Raw genomic sequence first — 13131 nt, forward strand, 5'->3', positions numbered from 1 at the left:
AGTAGTTTTGGTACGACTGAAGTGAAAATGATTTTTTCATGTCAAATTGTTTGATTTTCCCATTTTTTAAATTTTTTACTTTACCCTCATCGTCATAGTAATCAATTCATAAAATATAGTAAATGATTAATGTACTAGTGAAAATGGATTATTTGATTCAAGTAGAATGGAAAATATATATATATATATATATATATATAGAAGAACTTCAAAAACATTGTAGAATTCGGAAGAAACACATGTTAACTTAAGAGGTGATAGAAAATATGATTTTAAATAGGATTGAATGATAGAGAAGCATATATGTGTGGTCTAGCCTGATTAGTTTGTTGAATATCCATACTAAACTCAAAATTTGGGTATTGCCAATGTGTTGTCCTTGCCTAACACATTGGCAATTTGTTGGGCATTCTCTAAGATTTTTTGTGTGAGTTTTATGGACTTGCTTGATGCAATGTACCATCTCGTAACAACTACAAAAGGGAACCTTGCCACCTGATACCAAAAGGGCGTTTTCTTAAATAATTAACATATAAAGACACACTTTAACCCCAAAGACCAGAACTCAATGGATATATACTCAATTATGTTATATTAACTATTCATTTTTCTCATCATTATTCAATGTGGGACTTCACTCATACGTGTAAATCCAACACAGGTGATGATGAGATGCTGCATGAAACTACGAAACAATTATTTCAAGTTTGAAATCAAGTTTGCATTGTGATCGAATTACTTCGTGAGAATCTTTACTTTATACTTAAAAATTCATATTTTACGTTAATTTTAGTATTTCATGTAATGACATTCATGACTTATTCCTAAATGTTGCGTAGTACGTTAATTTGAATGAAAGATGCATTTTGTACGTTATATTTTTATTATTTCATATGAAAAACCTATGATTTCATGTAAAAACTCATCATTTTATGCACAAAACCTACTAATTTATATAAAAATTTATTTTATGCAATCTTATTATTTCATGTGCTAAACTATATTTCAATGATGCAAGGTCATGTTCACTAACTGAAAATTAGAATTCAAATCTAACCTAAATATTTGGCAAAGAAAATCCAATTTAAAACTATCCTATTATAGTTTATCAAAAAAAGAAGGAAAAAAAAAAAAAAAAAAAAAAAAAAAACACTATCCTATTATCACATGTATAATATATTGAAATCATAATACAATCCCCAAAATTCCGATTCTAATTCCTTTTCTTCTTCTTTTTTTATGGTTTATGGTCATCATTCTCCAATAAAAATTATGCCAAATCTAAGGCAAACAAAATTCAAAAGAAAACTTAAAAGTTAAATTGGGCTAGAGTTATACCTACATACGCTTATCCTTTCCTCAGTACTGATGTTTGATGATGATTTGTCTACCATTGGGTCCTTTGTTGATCAACACTTTCTGGAATCACCTTATTCTCCTCCACACAATCATGACTCACAAACCATTCTCACGAGATTGTACTAGATCGTGTATGTAAAGGTTTTCAGACCCGGACCGTTCATTAAACCGTAAAAGGGAGAGATTCAAGGTTTTTAAGGTCGAACCGGGATCAAACCGTGATGACGTCATAATTAATTTAATAATTAATTAAAGCCTAAATATAGATATTAAATTTATAAAACTAGCAAAATTGACAATATATCTATATATGTGAGGGAAATTTAATGATTTTCAAGCATATATTTAATAATTAAATAAGAAAGTTAATAAAATAAAATAATAACCATGAAAACATTAAAATTTATGATTAATTTTTGAAGTAAAGTTAAATATCTTTGAAGAATTTTAATTATAATTTTTTTTATTCATTGTAAAATATGGATAATTTAATTAAGTAGAATAAAATTGTGTTAAGTTGTTTTAAAAAAAAAAAATTTAAAAATTGCTAAGGGGTTGGACCGCACGGGTCTCACCGGTTCATACGGTCCAACCCCGGTTTTAGGGGTTCACAAAATTAACAAAGATCCGGTTCTATAGGCTTAAAAAACTGGTTTTCATCCCGGTTTTCGGTTTTCACAGTCCGACCTCTCGATCCGGCCCGATTCTGAAAACCATGGATGTATGTGGTGTAAATGTAAATGTAGTGTTTTTTTTTTTTTTGGGCTAAAGTAAATGTAGAGCCGATGTGATCCAAATTTCAGCTTATTTGAATTTTTAGCTTCTTTTTAGTACTATTCATGAATCTTATTATACTTTTTGGTACTATTCATGATTCCCATTGTATTATTCAACTAGCTTTTAACCTTTTTTTTTTCCTATAATCTCAACAAAAAGTTTTCAGTTTCAACTAAGTAGGCTGTTCCCAAATGGACCGGTAATGTGTTGGGAAAAGAACATTTTGGAGAGACTCCTATTGTGAAGTTAATATATATAATTTATAAAAACACCACTTGACCCAAAAGTTAAGTAAATTGATATGAGTCAATTATGTTATATTAATTGACCATTTATTCTTCTCATCAATATATATATCTAATGCAAAATTTTACTACTTAACCTACCACACTACTCACACATTAATATTACAACAAATCTTCCATTCATGTGTTTCTTCTATCAAGTCGCTTCTGGCAAGCGAACATGGGAGCCTTCTTTGCGCAATTATGGGAGTCACCAACACACCTAGGAGAACCTTTACTCAAACATGGTTGAACAAACATGGGAATCTTCCGCATTTTACTCGATAGGACCCACTAACAAACACTTGGCCTCAAAACATTGGCTTTAACACCACTTGTTGGGGAGAGAATGTTATGGAGAGACTTCAATTGAGAGGTTAATATAACATATAGAAACATCATTTGATCCTAAAGCTTAAGTCAATAGATATGAGTCAATCATGTTATATTAATCACTCATTCTTTTCATTACTATTCAATATGAAACTTTACTACTTGCTCAATTATACTACTCACACGTGAATAGAGTAAGTTGATAAAGGTACTTGTAGAATGCTAAGGCTTTGATTAATTGATTGTATGCCTGGAAATAATGGCTTTGAGTGTGTTAATTGAACAAAAATGGTTGAATATTTGTGTTTGTTGAGTGAAAATTTGGGTAGTGGTTCAATTGTGCTTAAGTAGACTAGGAATTCTTGTCCCTTTTCAGATGCCCCTTCCTTTCTAATAGAGGAGGGATCTTGAGTCGACTAGGGACTTGGGAACTTTCTTTTCTTTTCTTTTCTCTTTTTTTTTTTTTTTTCTTTTTGAGAAAGGAATTTAATTTCAAAGAATACTAAGATTTCAAATTCCTAAAAAGGTTTAGAAAAAAACAGAAATTTAGTAAAACTAGAGGTCATGGTGTTGTTTGACACTCTAACCACCCTTTTCGAAATAGAGAGTGCCTCGTTGTTACCTTGTGCCCTAGATAGAATTCTCCATTTTTTTATTAACCCTAATTGATCTTCTAATGGTTTTCGCTAGACCGACATATTTTTTCAAGGAACCTGTAAATACCTCCACTATGAAATAAAGTGGAGCACCTTAGAGCATATCTTCATAACCCAAAAACTACAAGATCACTTCATTCATTTTTGGGTAACGGGAGGATCATACCATACATGCCTTTTTTCATACTTTTTTATAGGGTCTAAAGAAAGCCCCAATTGATCATCCATTTGCGAAAGGAAGAAGTTGAAAAGAAATAATGATTCTTTCTTTGATGAAAAGATTTCTAGCTAGAGTTTCCTCTAACTAGTAGGAAGTGACAAGACTTGTAGGATAAACTCTTCACAACTTATCAATGGACATAACCCTATTGATATGAATAGTTTATCAGTTAGGTCATGGAAAATAGAAAAAGAAAGTGTGGGAAAGTTTTTCTATTTTTGTGGCTTGAAATTTTTTTTTTTTTTTTTAATTATAGATTTAGGATTTTGATATTGTGGTAATAGATTATCATTTTGTAAAAGGATAATGATTTTTTTCTTCTACTTCTCTGATTATGGCAGTAGTGGTAGTGTTATTGGAGGTGAAGGACGGAGAGTAATAATAGTAAAAGGGTTTTTTTTTTTTTTTGGCCGAATAATAATGGTAAAATGTTGTTTCATTAGTCTCGAGATAATATTTTAGTAATAGAATATGGAAAATGTTAAGCATACTACTAACTTTTATTGAAAATATATTAGCTCCAATAGGGTTTAGTTTCCACTTTAGTGAACTTTATTACGACAAATTGATACGATAATGAATGTCACTTCAACAATATAATAAATAAATATTTGAATTATTTTTATATAATTTCTTTTAAACTGCTTTTACCTAATAAAAACCATACGAATTTATAAGATTTATGTAAAATATTTATAATATCACTAGCATATATTACTCAATCAACAAGTCTTTTCATAATAAATGGGCTTGGTGTTGGATGAGATTAGAAATATGGTTAATTTTTTTACTGAATTACACTACTCTCATGTAAAGAGAGAGGGTAATATTGTTGCTCACAAGTTAGCTCATCATGCTATTTGTGTTTTGGATTTTATAGTGTGGATGGAGGATGTTCCACCACCTTTATTTCTTGTTGTATTGGCTGACATAGCTGGTTTTACTTAATAAAATAAGATACGTTCTTCCTCAAAAAAAAAAAAAAACAAGTCTTTTCATAATAAAATTTGTAGTACTTAATGATCAAAAAAATAAAAGTTGTAGTGCTTAAAAGCAAAACTTAATTTATATTTAAATTTTTTAACCATTTAATAAGAGCTAATTTGACAAATTAAAAGTTAGGGACCATCAAACTTCTTGTTATCAAACTAACTAAGGATAAAATCTTGATTACACCCTTTAAGTTTGGTGAACTATCATTTCCATCGCTAAATTTTAATTTTTATCATTTTAATTCTTAAATTTAACAAATTCTTATCAAGTTGATCCTTCCGTCTATTGTCATTTATAAAACCGACAATATTCATATATGTCATAGATGGTAACAGAGGGAATGATGATTTAATTTGACATGATTGTTAAACTTTAAAAAGGCTAAAATTACAACAACAAAAATAATTAAATAAATAAACTTTAAGAAATATGATTTTCCACATCCACACAAACATAAAGCCGGACATCAAGGAATCTTCTCTCCCTCTAAAAAGTAAATAAATATATGATACAAAATTGAAAATGCAGAAATGATTTAAAGTCAAAGATACCAATAACTGCCATTCACAGGGTTGGTGTCTGCATTTGGACATTACTTCACCCTGTGCTGCGGGCTTATGCACAGAATAAGGTCTACCATTCACGGGCTAAACCTGATGTCGCGGTGTTATGATAACTTGTAAGATAAGATATGCCTATTCCGAAGAAAAAAAAAAAAAAAAAGGATATGCCTTATTAGGCCATCATGGGCCTATAATCTCAAAAACCAAACTCGCCTTGAGCATTCCAACAAACAAAAAATTGAAGTCCACTTAATTCAAAGAGCGTTAATTATTACATACACTAAGCATAGAGTGTGTGGTGTCCACTTAATTAAAATGTGAAATCGTGTTTTCAAGCCATAGTTACACGATTTCAAAATTATAATTAAAATCATGTTTTGAATACACAATTTTCAATGTTGTGTGTAACAAATATTAACCTAATCCAAAGACAAATTAAAGTTTTTATACATTAAAGTTTATACTGAGTATAAATTTGCTTGAAGCTTCCCACAAATTAAAGGGTCTTAGACATTGAGAAAAAGTGAGGGAAATATGTACAAAAAGAAAGATAAAGAGAGAGTGGTCCTGAATTGGCTATAGGTGCACATGTGACATGAAACTTTTCGAATTTGACCTATTAACTCACGTAAAGGCTTTAATTTTCCTACCGTGAGATTACCCATTTGGCTTTGTCAAGAAACAAACATCACAACCATTATCAATAAGAGTTTTGCCTTTCGACTCACGTAAAGGGTTGGATTAGGCAGATGATTCATTTAGTAGCTATTTTTAAAATTTGAAGATCAAAAAAATCGAACTTACCCCAAATTCAATGACCAAAAATATAATTTAGCTTAAAATTATTATAAATGATCTTAGTAAGATGAAAGAGTATAGAGTGTAACTTTATCAAGTTAGTCTATGAAAGAAAATACTAGTTTTAATTAAGTTACTAAAAAACTAATATGGTGTAAACTTTTTTTACAAGATATTAGAAGATAATATATTGGTACGTACATGTATTTGAAATTATAGGTCCATTTAGAGTAATTATAGGAGTGTGATTTTCTATGAAGGGGATGTGTGTTTGTGTAGTTGGTGTCCATACGGATAACACTGGAAGAGTTGGGATGTTGAGAAATAGTATGAGCCAACAACTAAGTGATGTGAGAAATAATAGGTGCCATTAGTAATTTAATTGATTTACTATTGTTTTATTAACGTTAGAATTTAGCATTTGCTATTGTTGTTATTATCTTTTATTTATTGTAATGTTAGAGTTTGTTTTCAATTGTTAGAGTCCTAATAGGCTGGGTAGTTGAGTCATTGTAGCTCACGTTATGGGCAGTTTCTTGTTTTTAGATTGTCAACGTAATGAGTCCTTATTTTTTGATGGTTAGGTTGTAACAACTAGTATAAAACCAACCAAGTATGATCGAATAAAGATATCAGATAAGTTTAATCAAATTGGTTCCTAATTGGTTTCCAGATGTCAAAATTTCCTTAATCAATTACAGAAGTCGGGATTTCCTCAGTCAAATCCGAACTTTATCCCTTTGTTATCTTTTTTTCTTATTACGTATCAAGTGTTTCATTAGAAACAACCAAAATTATATTTCCCTGCCCTCTAAATATTTATATTTTCCCTTTCCAAAAATTGTGTATGTATCATATATATATATATATAGCTAGATTCACATCATTATATATATATATATATATATATATATTTCAATTGTCGGGAATGATGTGAATCTAGCTTGGATTGATTGAAAGCACGTCAAAATATATCTTTAACGTATTCTGAACAAGTTAAAGATATATTTGTTGGTTATATATATAAACTACAATGCTATTAATTAATTGTGTTTGATTTATAAATTTAAAAGTTCTTGATATGTGTACGGTGAGTAAACTTTCTGTCTCAGAGATTGTTTGAATGCAGTATATATGCTTTGATTATCCATTTCAATAAGTACTCGATTTAAATATTCTTTTGTCTCTAAGGAAAAGCCATAAGAAAAAAGGAAATATGGTTACACAACATTGTCATCTTGCTTGATGCTGAAATCTATAAACAGTACAAATCTATACACAGTACACAGCACATTGGCAGATACAAGCACATGTTTTATGTGCAAGTGTGCTTATTTCTTAAGAAAACCATAAAGAAAAAAACAAAACAAAAACAACTGAAAACCAACACATTTAGGCAATGGCTTATTCAAGGAGAAGGATCATGATTGTCTCACTCTCAATTTTCACACTCCATATATGCCACTCACAAAATGTGGACATTAGGTAGAAAATGAATACCCGATGTTCACACTCTGTGAGTGGTGTGTACAGAGTTTGAAAATTGAGAATGTGAAATAATAATTTTCATAAGTAGATGGTTCATCCAAGAAGTCCAGAATCAAAAGATACCCCAGTGGAGGGCAACCAAAGATGTCCAGCAATAAAACCAGCTACAGTGAAAGTTTGAGCTTCAGTGGAAGTGAGTGAAGCATGGTAACCAGACCACTTGACCCTACTAGAAGTGGCAGAACCAGGCCCTGAGTTCTTATATTCGCCATAATAAAGTGATTTTAGTGCAAAGCTTCCAGACCAAGGAGACCATCCTGATGGGTGTATTAAGTCATCCAGAAAAGACTGCATGATTACTGTCCTAGAATATTGCTTCCATGGTCTTCCAAGATATGTAGCAAACTTAGATTTCTCACCAGCAAAGTCTGATGCAGCTTGTATCTTACAATTGTGGATAGAAATGCCAGTGTTTTGATCTGGGCTGGACCGACCTTGTGCTGTAATGAAATTGTTCTGTCCGGACAAAGGTTTCCTCACATATATGTTACAGTTTTGCAGAACCACGGCAGAGTTTCCAAATATGAAATCTACTGTGCCATAGATATCGTTTTCTCTATAGAATTGGCGTTTAGAGTGAGCGTAGAGACTGTCTTGGTAGCCCAAAATGGAACATCTGAAGATTACTGACTTATCTGATCCTACACGTAGTGCAACAGCTTGTTGCTTGGCTGGACCCGCACTGTTCACAAATGTAATGTCTCGAGCTATAAATCCATCTCCCATGGCGGCTGAAAGAGACATGTATAGCATATTAATTGGCATGCATGTGGGAGTAAAAACGTCCTTAGCCTTACGCATGTGTGCATTAAACAATCTTATCTTCTCATATGTCTATTACTTTTGCTTATGTCAATTTTATGATCCAGGGAATATTGTGAGCTGGATCATGGTTTCCATAACCCAACGTGTGGCTACAAGAGCTCCATAGCAATCCACCTTTAAGCCACTACTTAATTTAAAGAAACGTAGGAAATTTATTTTTTATATATTGGAATCTAGTCCGGTAACTAAGTGGCCTGAGAGCAAACGTTAAGGTCAAATTTCCAACGTAGTTGATCCAATTTATTTTAGATACAGTCGAACCATATTCAATAAAAAAAATTTTAACAATTAATTTTCTATTTTATTTCTTTCCAATATGTGTGGGATTAATTCTATTCTCTTTAATGATTACCTTAAAGACATCCGTTAACATGCTCTTGGAAAAAATACTAAAGTTAAAACGAATTGCAAGATCAAATTTTTTTTTCTAAAGAGGATCAAGCTAAATATAGTATTAAAAAAAAAAAAATTATTGGGTATTATATGTTTTAGTAGGTTTTAATTAACTTAACTAATAAAGTCTTTTATCATTAAATAAGAAATTTAGAATTAGATATCCGCTTATACTAAAAACTAGTTAATATCTTAACATGATAATAGAGATAATATATAAAACAAACTCATATATTTATAAGATAAAAAAAATCATAAACTAATTTTAACTCAATTAATTTGTACCCTACTTTTTTTATATATATGGTACTAAAATTATTTATAATAAAACCAAACAATTAAAATGAATTTGAATTAATTTCAATACTTGATTAATAAGAATACATATTACTATTATCAAAATAATATATATATCTCAGATAAATGATACTAAATGTAAATTTAAATGCAAATAATAAAACTTTTTTTTAGTAAGTAGTAAAGCATTAATAGTGGAAATTCACAAGTCCAAAACACATATTTTCTCCCCAAAAAAAAAGTCCAAAACACATACAAACGATGTCAAAATTCTCTATTAATTGTCAAAACAAATGGCACTAATCTTAACACCAAATATAATATTATAACATAAACAGCAAGTTGTAGACCACACAACAAAATATATACAAAATCTCATGGACTCAAAAGTCAAAAGCTCATAAACTGATATACACTAACATGCTATCTCAAACATAAACACAGAGAGAGATACAAGAGCACTCGGATGACTGATCTGGACAGAACGGCGCCGATCGGTGAGTGGAGGTTGGAAAGCTAAATGGACTCCGGCTATGGGCTAATGAATGGGCATTATTTTGGGTTCAATTGTCCATGTTTCATTCCTTTTTCTTTTTTTGGTTTTAAAAAATTCTAAAATTTCAGAAGGCCCAAATGGATCTCAAGAGAGGGCATTTGTAAAATGTAACTGAGTAGCTAAAGCGGTTTTTTTTTTTTTTTCCTTGTCAAAATCCTAGGAGAGGCCTTGTTACTACTAACGTGATTAAAGTCATTTCAACAACTAATAAACCAATGTTTGAATTAACTTTTTGTAATTAGTGATATATTAATTTATAAGAATTATATAATAAAACTAAAATCTATAACATCACTGACATATATTTGGACGGAAATAGTTTATGGGAAAAGGAAAAGCCATAACCAGGAGGATAACATTAATTACGAAGTCCACAAGATAATGTTAAGTTCTTAACTCAGACGTACATCATGGCCCCTTCACCCAACTTAATTTCAATGCTTGAAGTTTCAAGCTAGGATGTGATCAGTAGTTAATTAGTGGTGTGATCTTAGAGTACAGACGAATTACATTACTTGAATGATGTGATTCTTAAGTTGTTGCATTGAGCAAGCCTTGAGTTATCTTCAAAGTTATCAGCTCCTATGAGCGTGGATAAAAAAATTAAAAGTTAACAGAGATTAAAAAGGAAATGAAAATGATAAAGAATAGAAGCCTCCCTTAAAATTGCACAAAATAACGCTCCTTTAAATTATGGACAAATTTCCAAAGTTAGTATAAATGTAACGTATAAGTTTATATCTTTTGACACCATTATTTTTATAACAAATATTTCGTTCTGAAAGAGGATTTTCATTTTTACTAGCTTTTATACAATAATGAAGGGTGTCATTTTTCATTCATAATTTACATAAAAATCATCTTTCAAAAATGAATATTCAATTAGAGAAGTCACAACAATAAACTGTTTGCATTTATACAAAACTTAACAAAACACAAGATTGAGTACTAAACGGGACACAAGATTGATAAGTGACCAATTATAAACACATGTTTTGTCTGTCGCGTCCATATTATACAATTAACACAAGAATAGTGATGTAATTAACCAATAAGAGAGAGAGAAATCTTACCAACAGTGGCAGATAGGAAAGTTGTCCAGCCTCGTCCATGGCTCCTATCACCAGCAATAACTGTTTTGCCTTTTCCATCCCCAACTAACATGACGTTCTTTTGCTTGGTTGGAATCTTAATGTATTCATGATAAGTACCAGCTTGTACATGAATGACAGTCCTACCCCCATCTTCCATGGAAGCCTCAAGTGCCTCACCTATAGTCTTGTGTGTCCCACTTCCATCCTTAGCCACCACAGCACTAACTTCTATCTCCCCCATAGAAGCATGTAAAAGCTTTCTTTCTGATACCGACACCCAAGATGGAAAATCATCATACAACAATCTTCGATTCCCACCACGTATAATTGAAGTTTTACTAGACATGTAGAGTGTTAGTGTGTTGCTAAGGAGTTGGCTCAAATTTTGGATTGTAGAATCCATTACACCTTTCTCTACCACAATTTTATCATTTTCAAGGCTCTCGAGACAAGTTTCTTGATTGGTACAAGCAGCACTAAGCCATGTTTGGATGTCATCAGTGGTGGTTTGTGTTTGCTTCTTGTTGTTGTTGTTGTTGTTGACAACATTGGTGAGTTGGTCTAGAGTGTCATCGAGCAACTCGAGGCAGTCATTCATTCCACTGGTTGTGTTGTTGCTACGGGATTTGTCATAATTAAGGGTAAGGTTATAGGCAAGGGCTCGAGCTAAGTAAGCTCGGTCCATGCTAAACTTGACCGAATGGTCAAAGAGCTCTTCTGGGGTCTCAGGAAGTGCACTCAGTAGTGTTGATGATAGCATGGATTCACAAGCTGCTTTGTGGGGTGTGCGCTTGCAAGCTGAAAAAATGTCTGCGTCTGAGAATTTGGAGAAATGGGATGGTGAAGGTGTTGGAAGAGAACTTGCTAAACCCAAAAACAATAGAATTTTCATGCTTAAGAGCAAAGATAGTAAGGCTATGCATTTATTATTACCTATGGGTTGTGCATGGGAGGAGAATATTGGCATTGTGTACGTGATTATGGTCGTGTATGTGTTTGTGTTAGAGAGAGAGGGAAGGAGTGGTGAGCATGAAGCATAAACTTGCTTCTATATATAATAGTGTTTTTTTATCATATGGCATTTTCATATATATGACGCAAATATTGATATATCTTTTTTGTCTTCATTTTCTTCTTTTAGATAAATACCTAAAGCTTCAAAAGTACAGACAATAATGATTATAGCTTATAAAACCGTGAAATCAAAGCAACCTTACTGTATGGTTCCAACCTCATATGGCAGAGGATATTTGAGCGGATCATTCTTTCATAATTGGTAGCTTCCATAGGTTAATACATTTAAGAACACCACTTAACTTAGAAGTTGAAGTTAATAAATTTGCGTAATATAACCAATTAATTACTCTCGTTAAATATTATTTAACGTGGAACTTCATGACTTAATTAATTACACCACTTACATATGAATATTTCAACATCCTTTGCTCTCAATTAATTAAGAGTAATATTGAACTAAGATATGAACTCTTCCATAGACTCAAGCTAGCTTAATCACGGGTCACAAAATTTTATGCTGAGATTAGTTTTTAAAGTATAATGCTATGTAGTGTCAACTTCAAGTAAGCTGTGAGATATGACATGCACTCACTATGAATCCTAAGTGCGTGTATAATTGGCATAACAACTCAATTAATCTGTATTGATCTCTTCCATCAATTAACCAAAAGCCCGGTTACTTGTTAGTTTTCAATTGCTAATTTTTTTCTCTAAAAACTAAAATTTTTTTTCTCCTCTTGCCTTTAATATTGTTTAAAAGAAATGAGATAAAGACATTCGTATCATAGACTACATCCCACTTATCCACGCTCACTTCCCCATCATTCTCAATCCTCACCACGCTCTCTCTTCTTTAGTATCACTACTCCATTATTTTATTCCTTTCGATCCCTTTCTCCTTTCTATGAGTTTCCACTCTTGTCTCTCTCTCCCTCTACTCTAGTATTGCTTACCAAGTAAAGAAAAGAAAAAATTAAACTACCCTTAAATTAATCTCTTCAAGTAATAATAAAATAATTGATATTTGATAGAAATTATCATGTATGTTTATCAGGTGTTACTGTTGCTTACTCACAGCAGAAGTGATATTATAATTAATTAATTAATCAGGTCCAGACAGGGTCTTCCACTTATTGCTGATCCTCCTTTTTTTTTTCTTTTTTTTTTACAATTGATAAAGATTGATTGGAGAAGCTAGCTAACCGAAATTTTGGCCCCAAGTGGAAATTATCCACGGGACCTAACTCTGTGGAGTTTCAAGCAGGGTGAGGCTTCAAATAGTCCACACGCAGTGTTATATATGATTTTATATGATTCTTTATAATATCGTTGTTTAACTTTGATTGCTTTTATATATTAATAAATAATAAGAATGAAGACTGACTGGGGACCATAAAAAGGAAAATACCACTGATCAT

General features: G+C 31.6%; 1 protein-coding gene across 1 annotated transcript; it reads right to left on the reverse strand.

Moving 5' to 3' along the window:
* Positions 1 to 7203: 7203 nt before the first annotated feature.
* LOC126702735 (pectinesterase-like) lies at positions 7204 to 11728 on the reverse strand. The gene is made up of 2 exons (XM_050401554.1): positions 10676 to 11728; positions 7204 to 8262 (listed from the first exon to the last, which is right to left on the reverse strand). Exons 1-2 carry the CDS (start codon positions 11661 to 11663, stop codon positions 7565 to 7567), a joined length of 1686 nt encoding a protein of 561 aa, XP_050257511.1. The 5' UTR covers positions 11664 to 11728; the 3' UTR covers positions 7204 to 7564.
* Between the last annotated feature and the right edge of the window lie 1403 nt (positions 11729 to 13131).

The sequence above is a fragment of the Quercus robur genome, chromosome 10, assembly GCF_932294415.1.
Source record: "Quercus robur chromosome 10, dhQueRobu3.1, whole genome shotgun sequence".
In the NCBI taxonomy this organism is placed as follows: Eukaryota; Viridiplantae; Streptophyta; class Magnoliopsida; order Fagales; family Fagaceae; genus Quercus; species Quercus robur.

Excerpts from the sequence above, each read along its gene's own strand:
- LOC126702735 (XM_050401554.1), bottom strand. The coding sequence starts at position 11,663 with ATGCCAATATTCTCCTCCCATGCACAACCCATAGGTAATAATAAATGC. Across the intron at positions 8,263-10,675 it reads TTTCCTATCTGCCACTGTTG|CCGCCATGGGAGATGGATTT; the intron begins GTAAGATTTCTC and ends TGTCTCTTTCAG.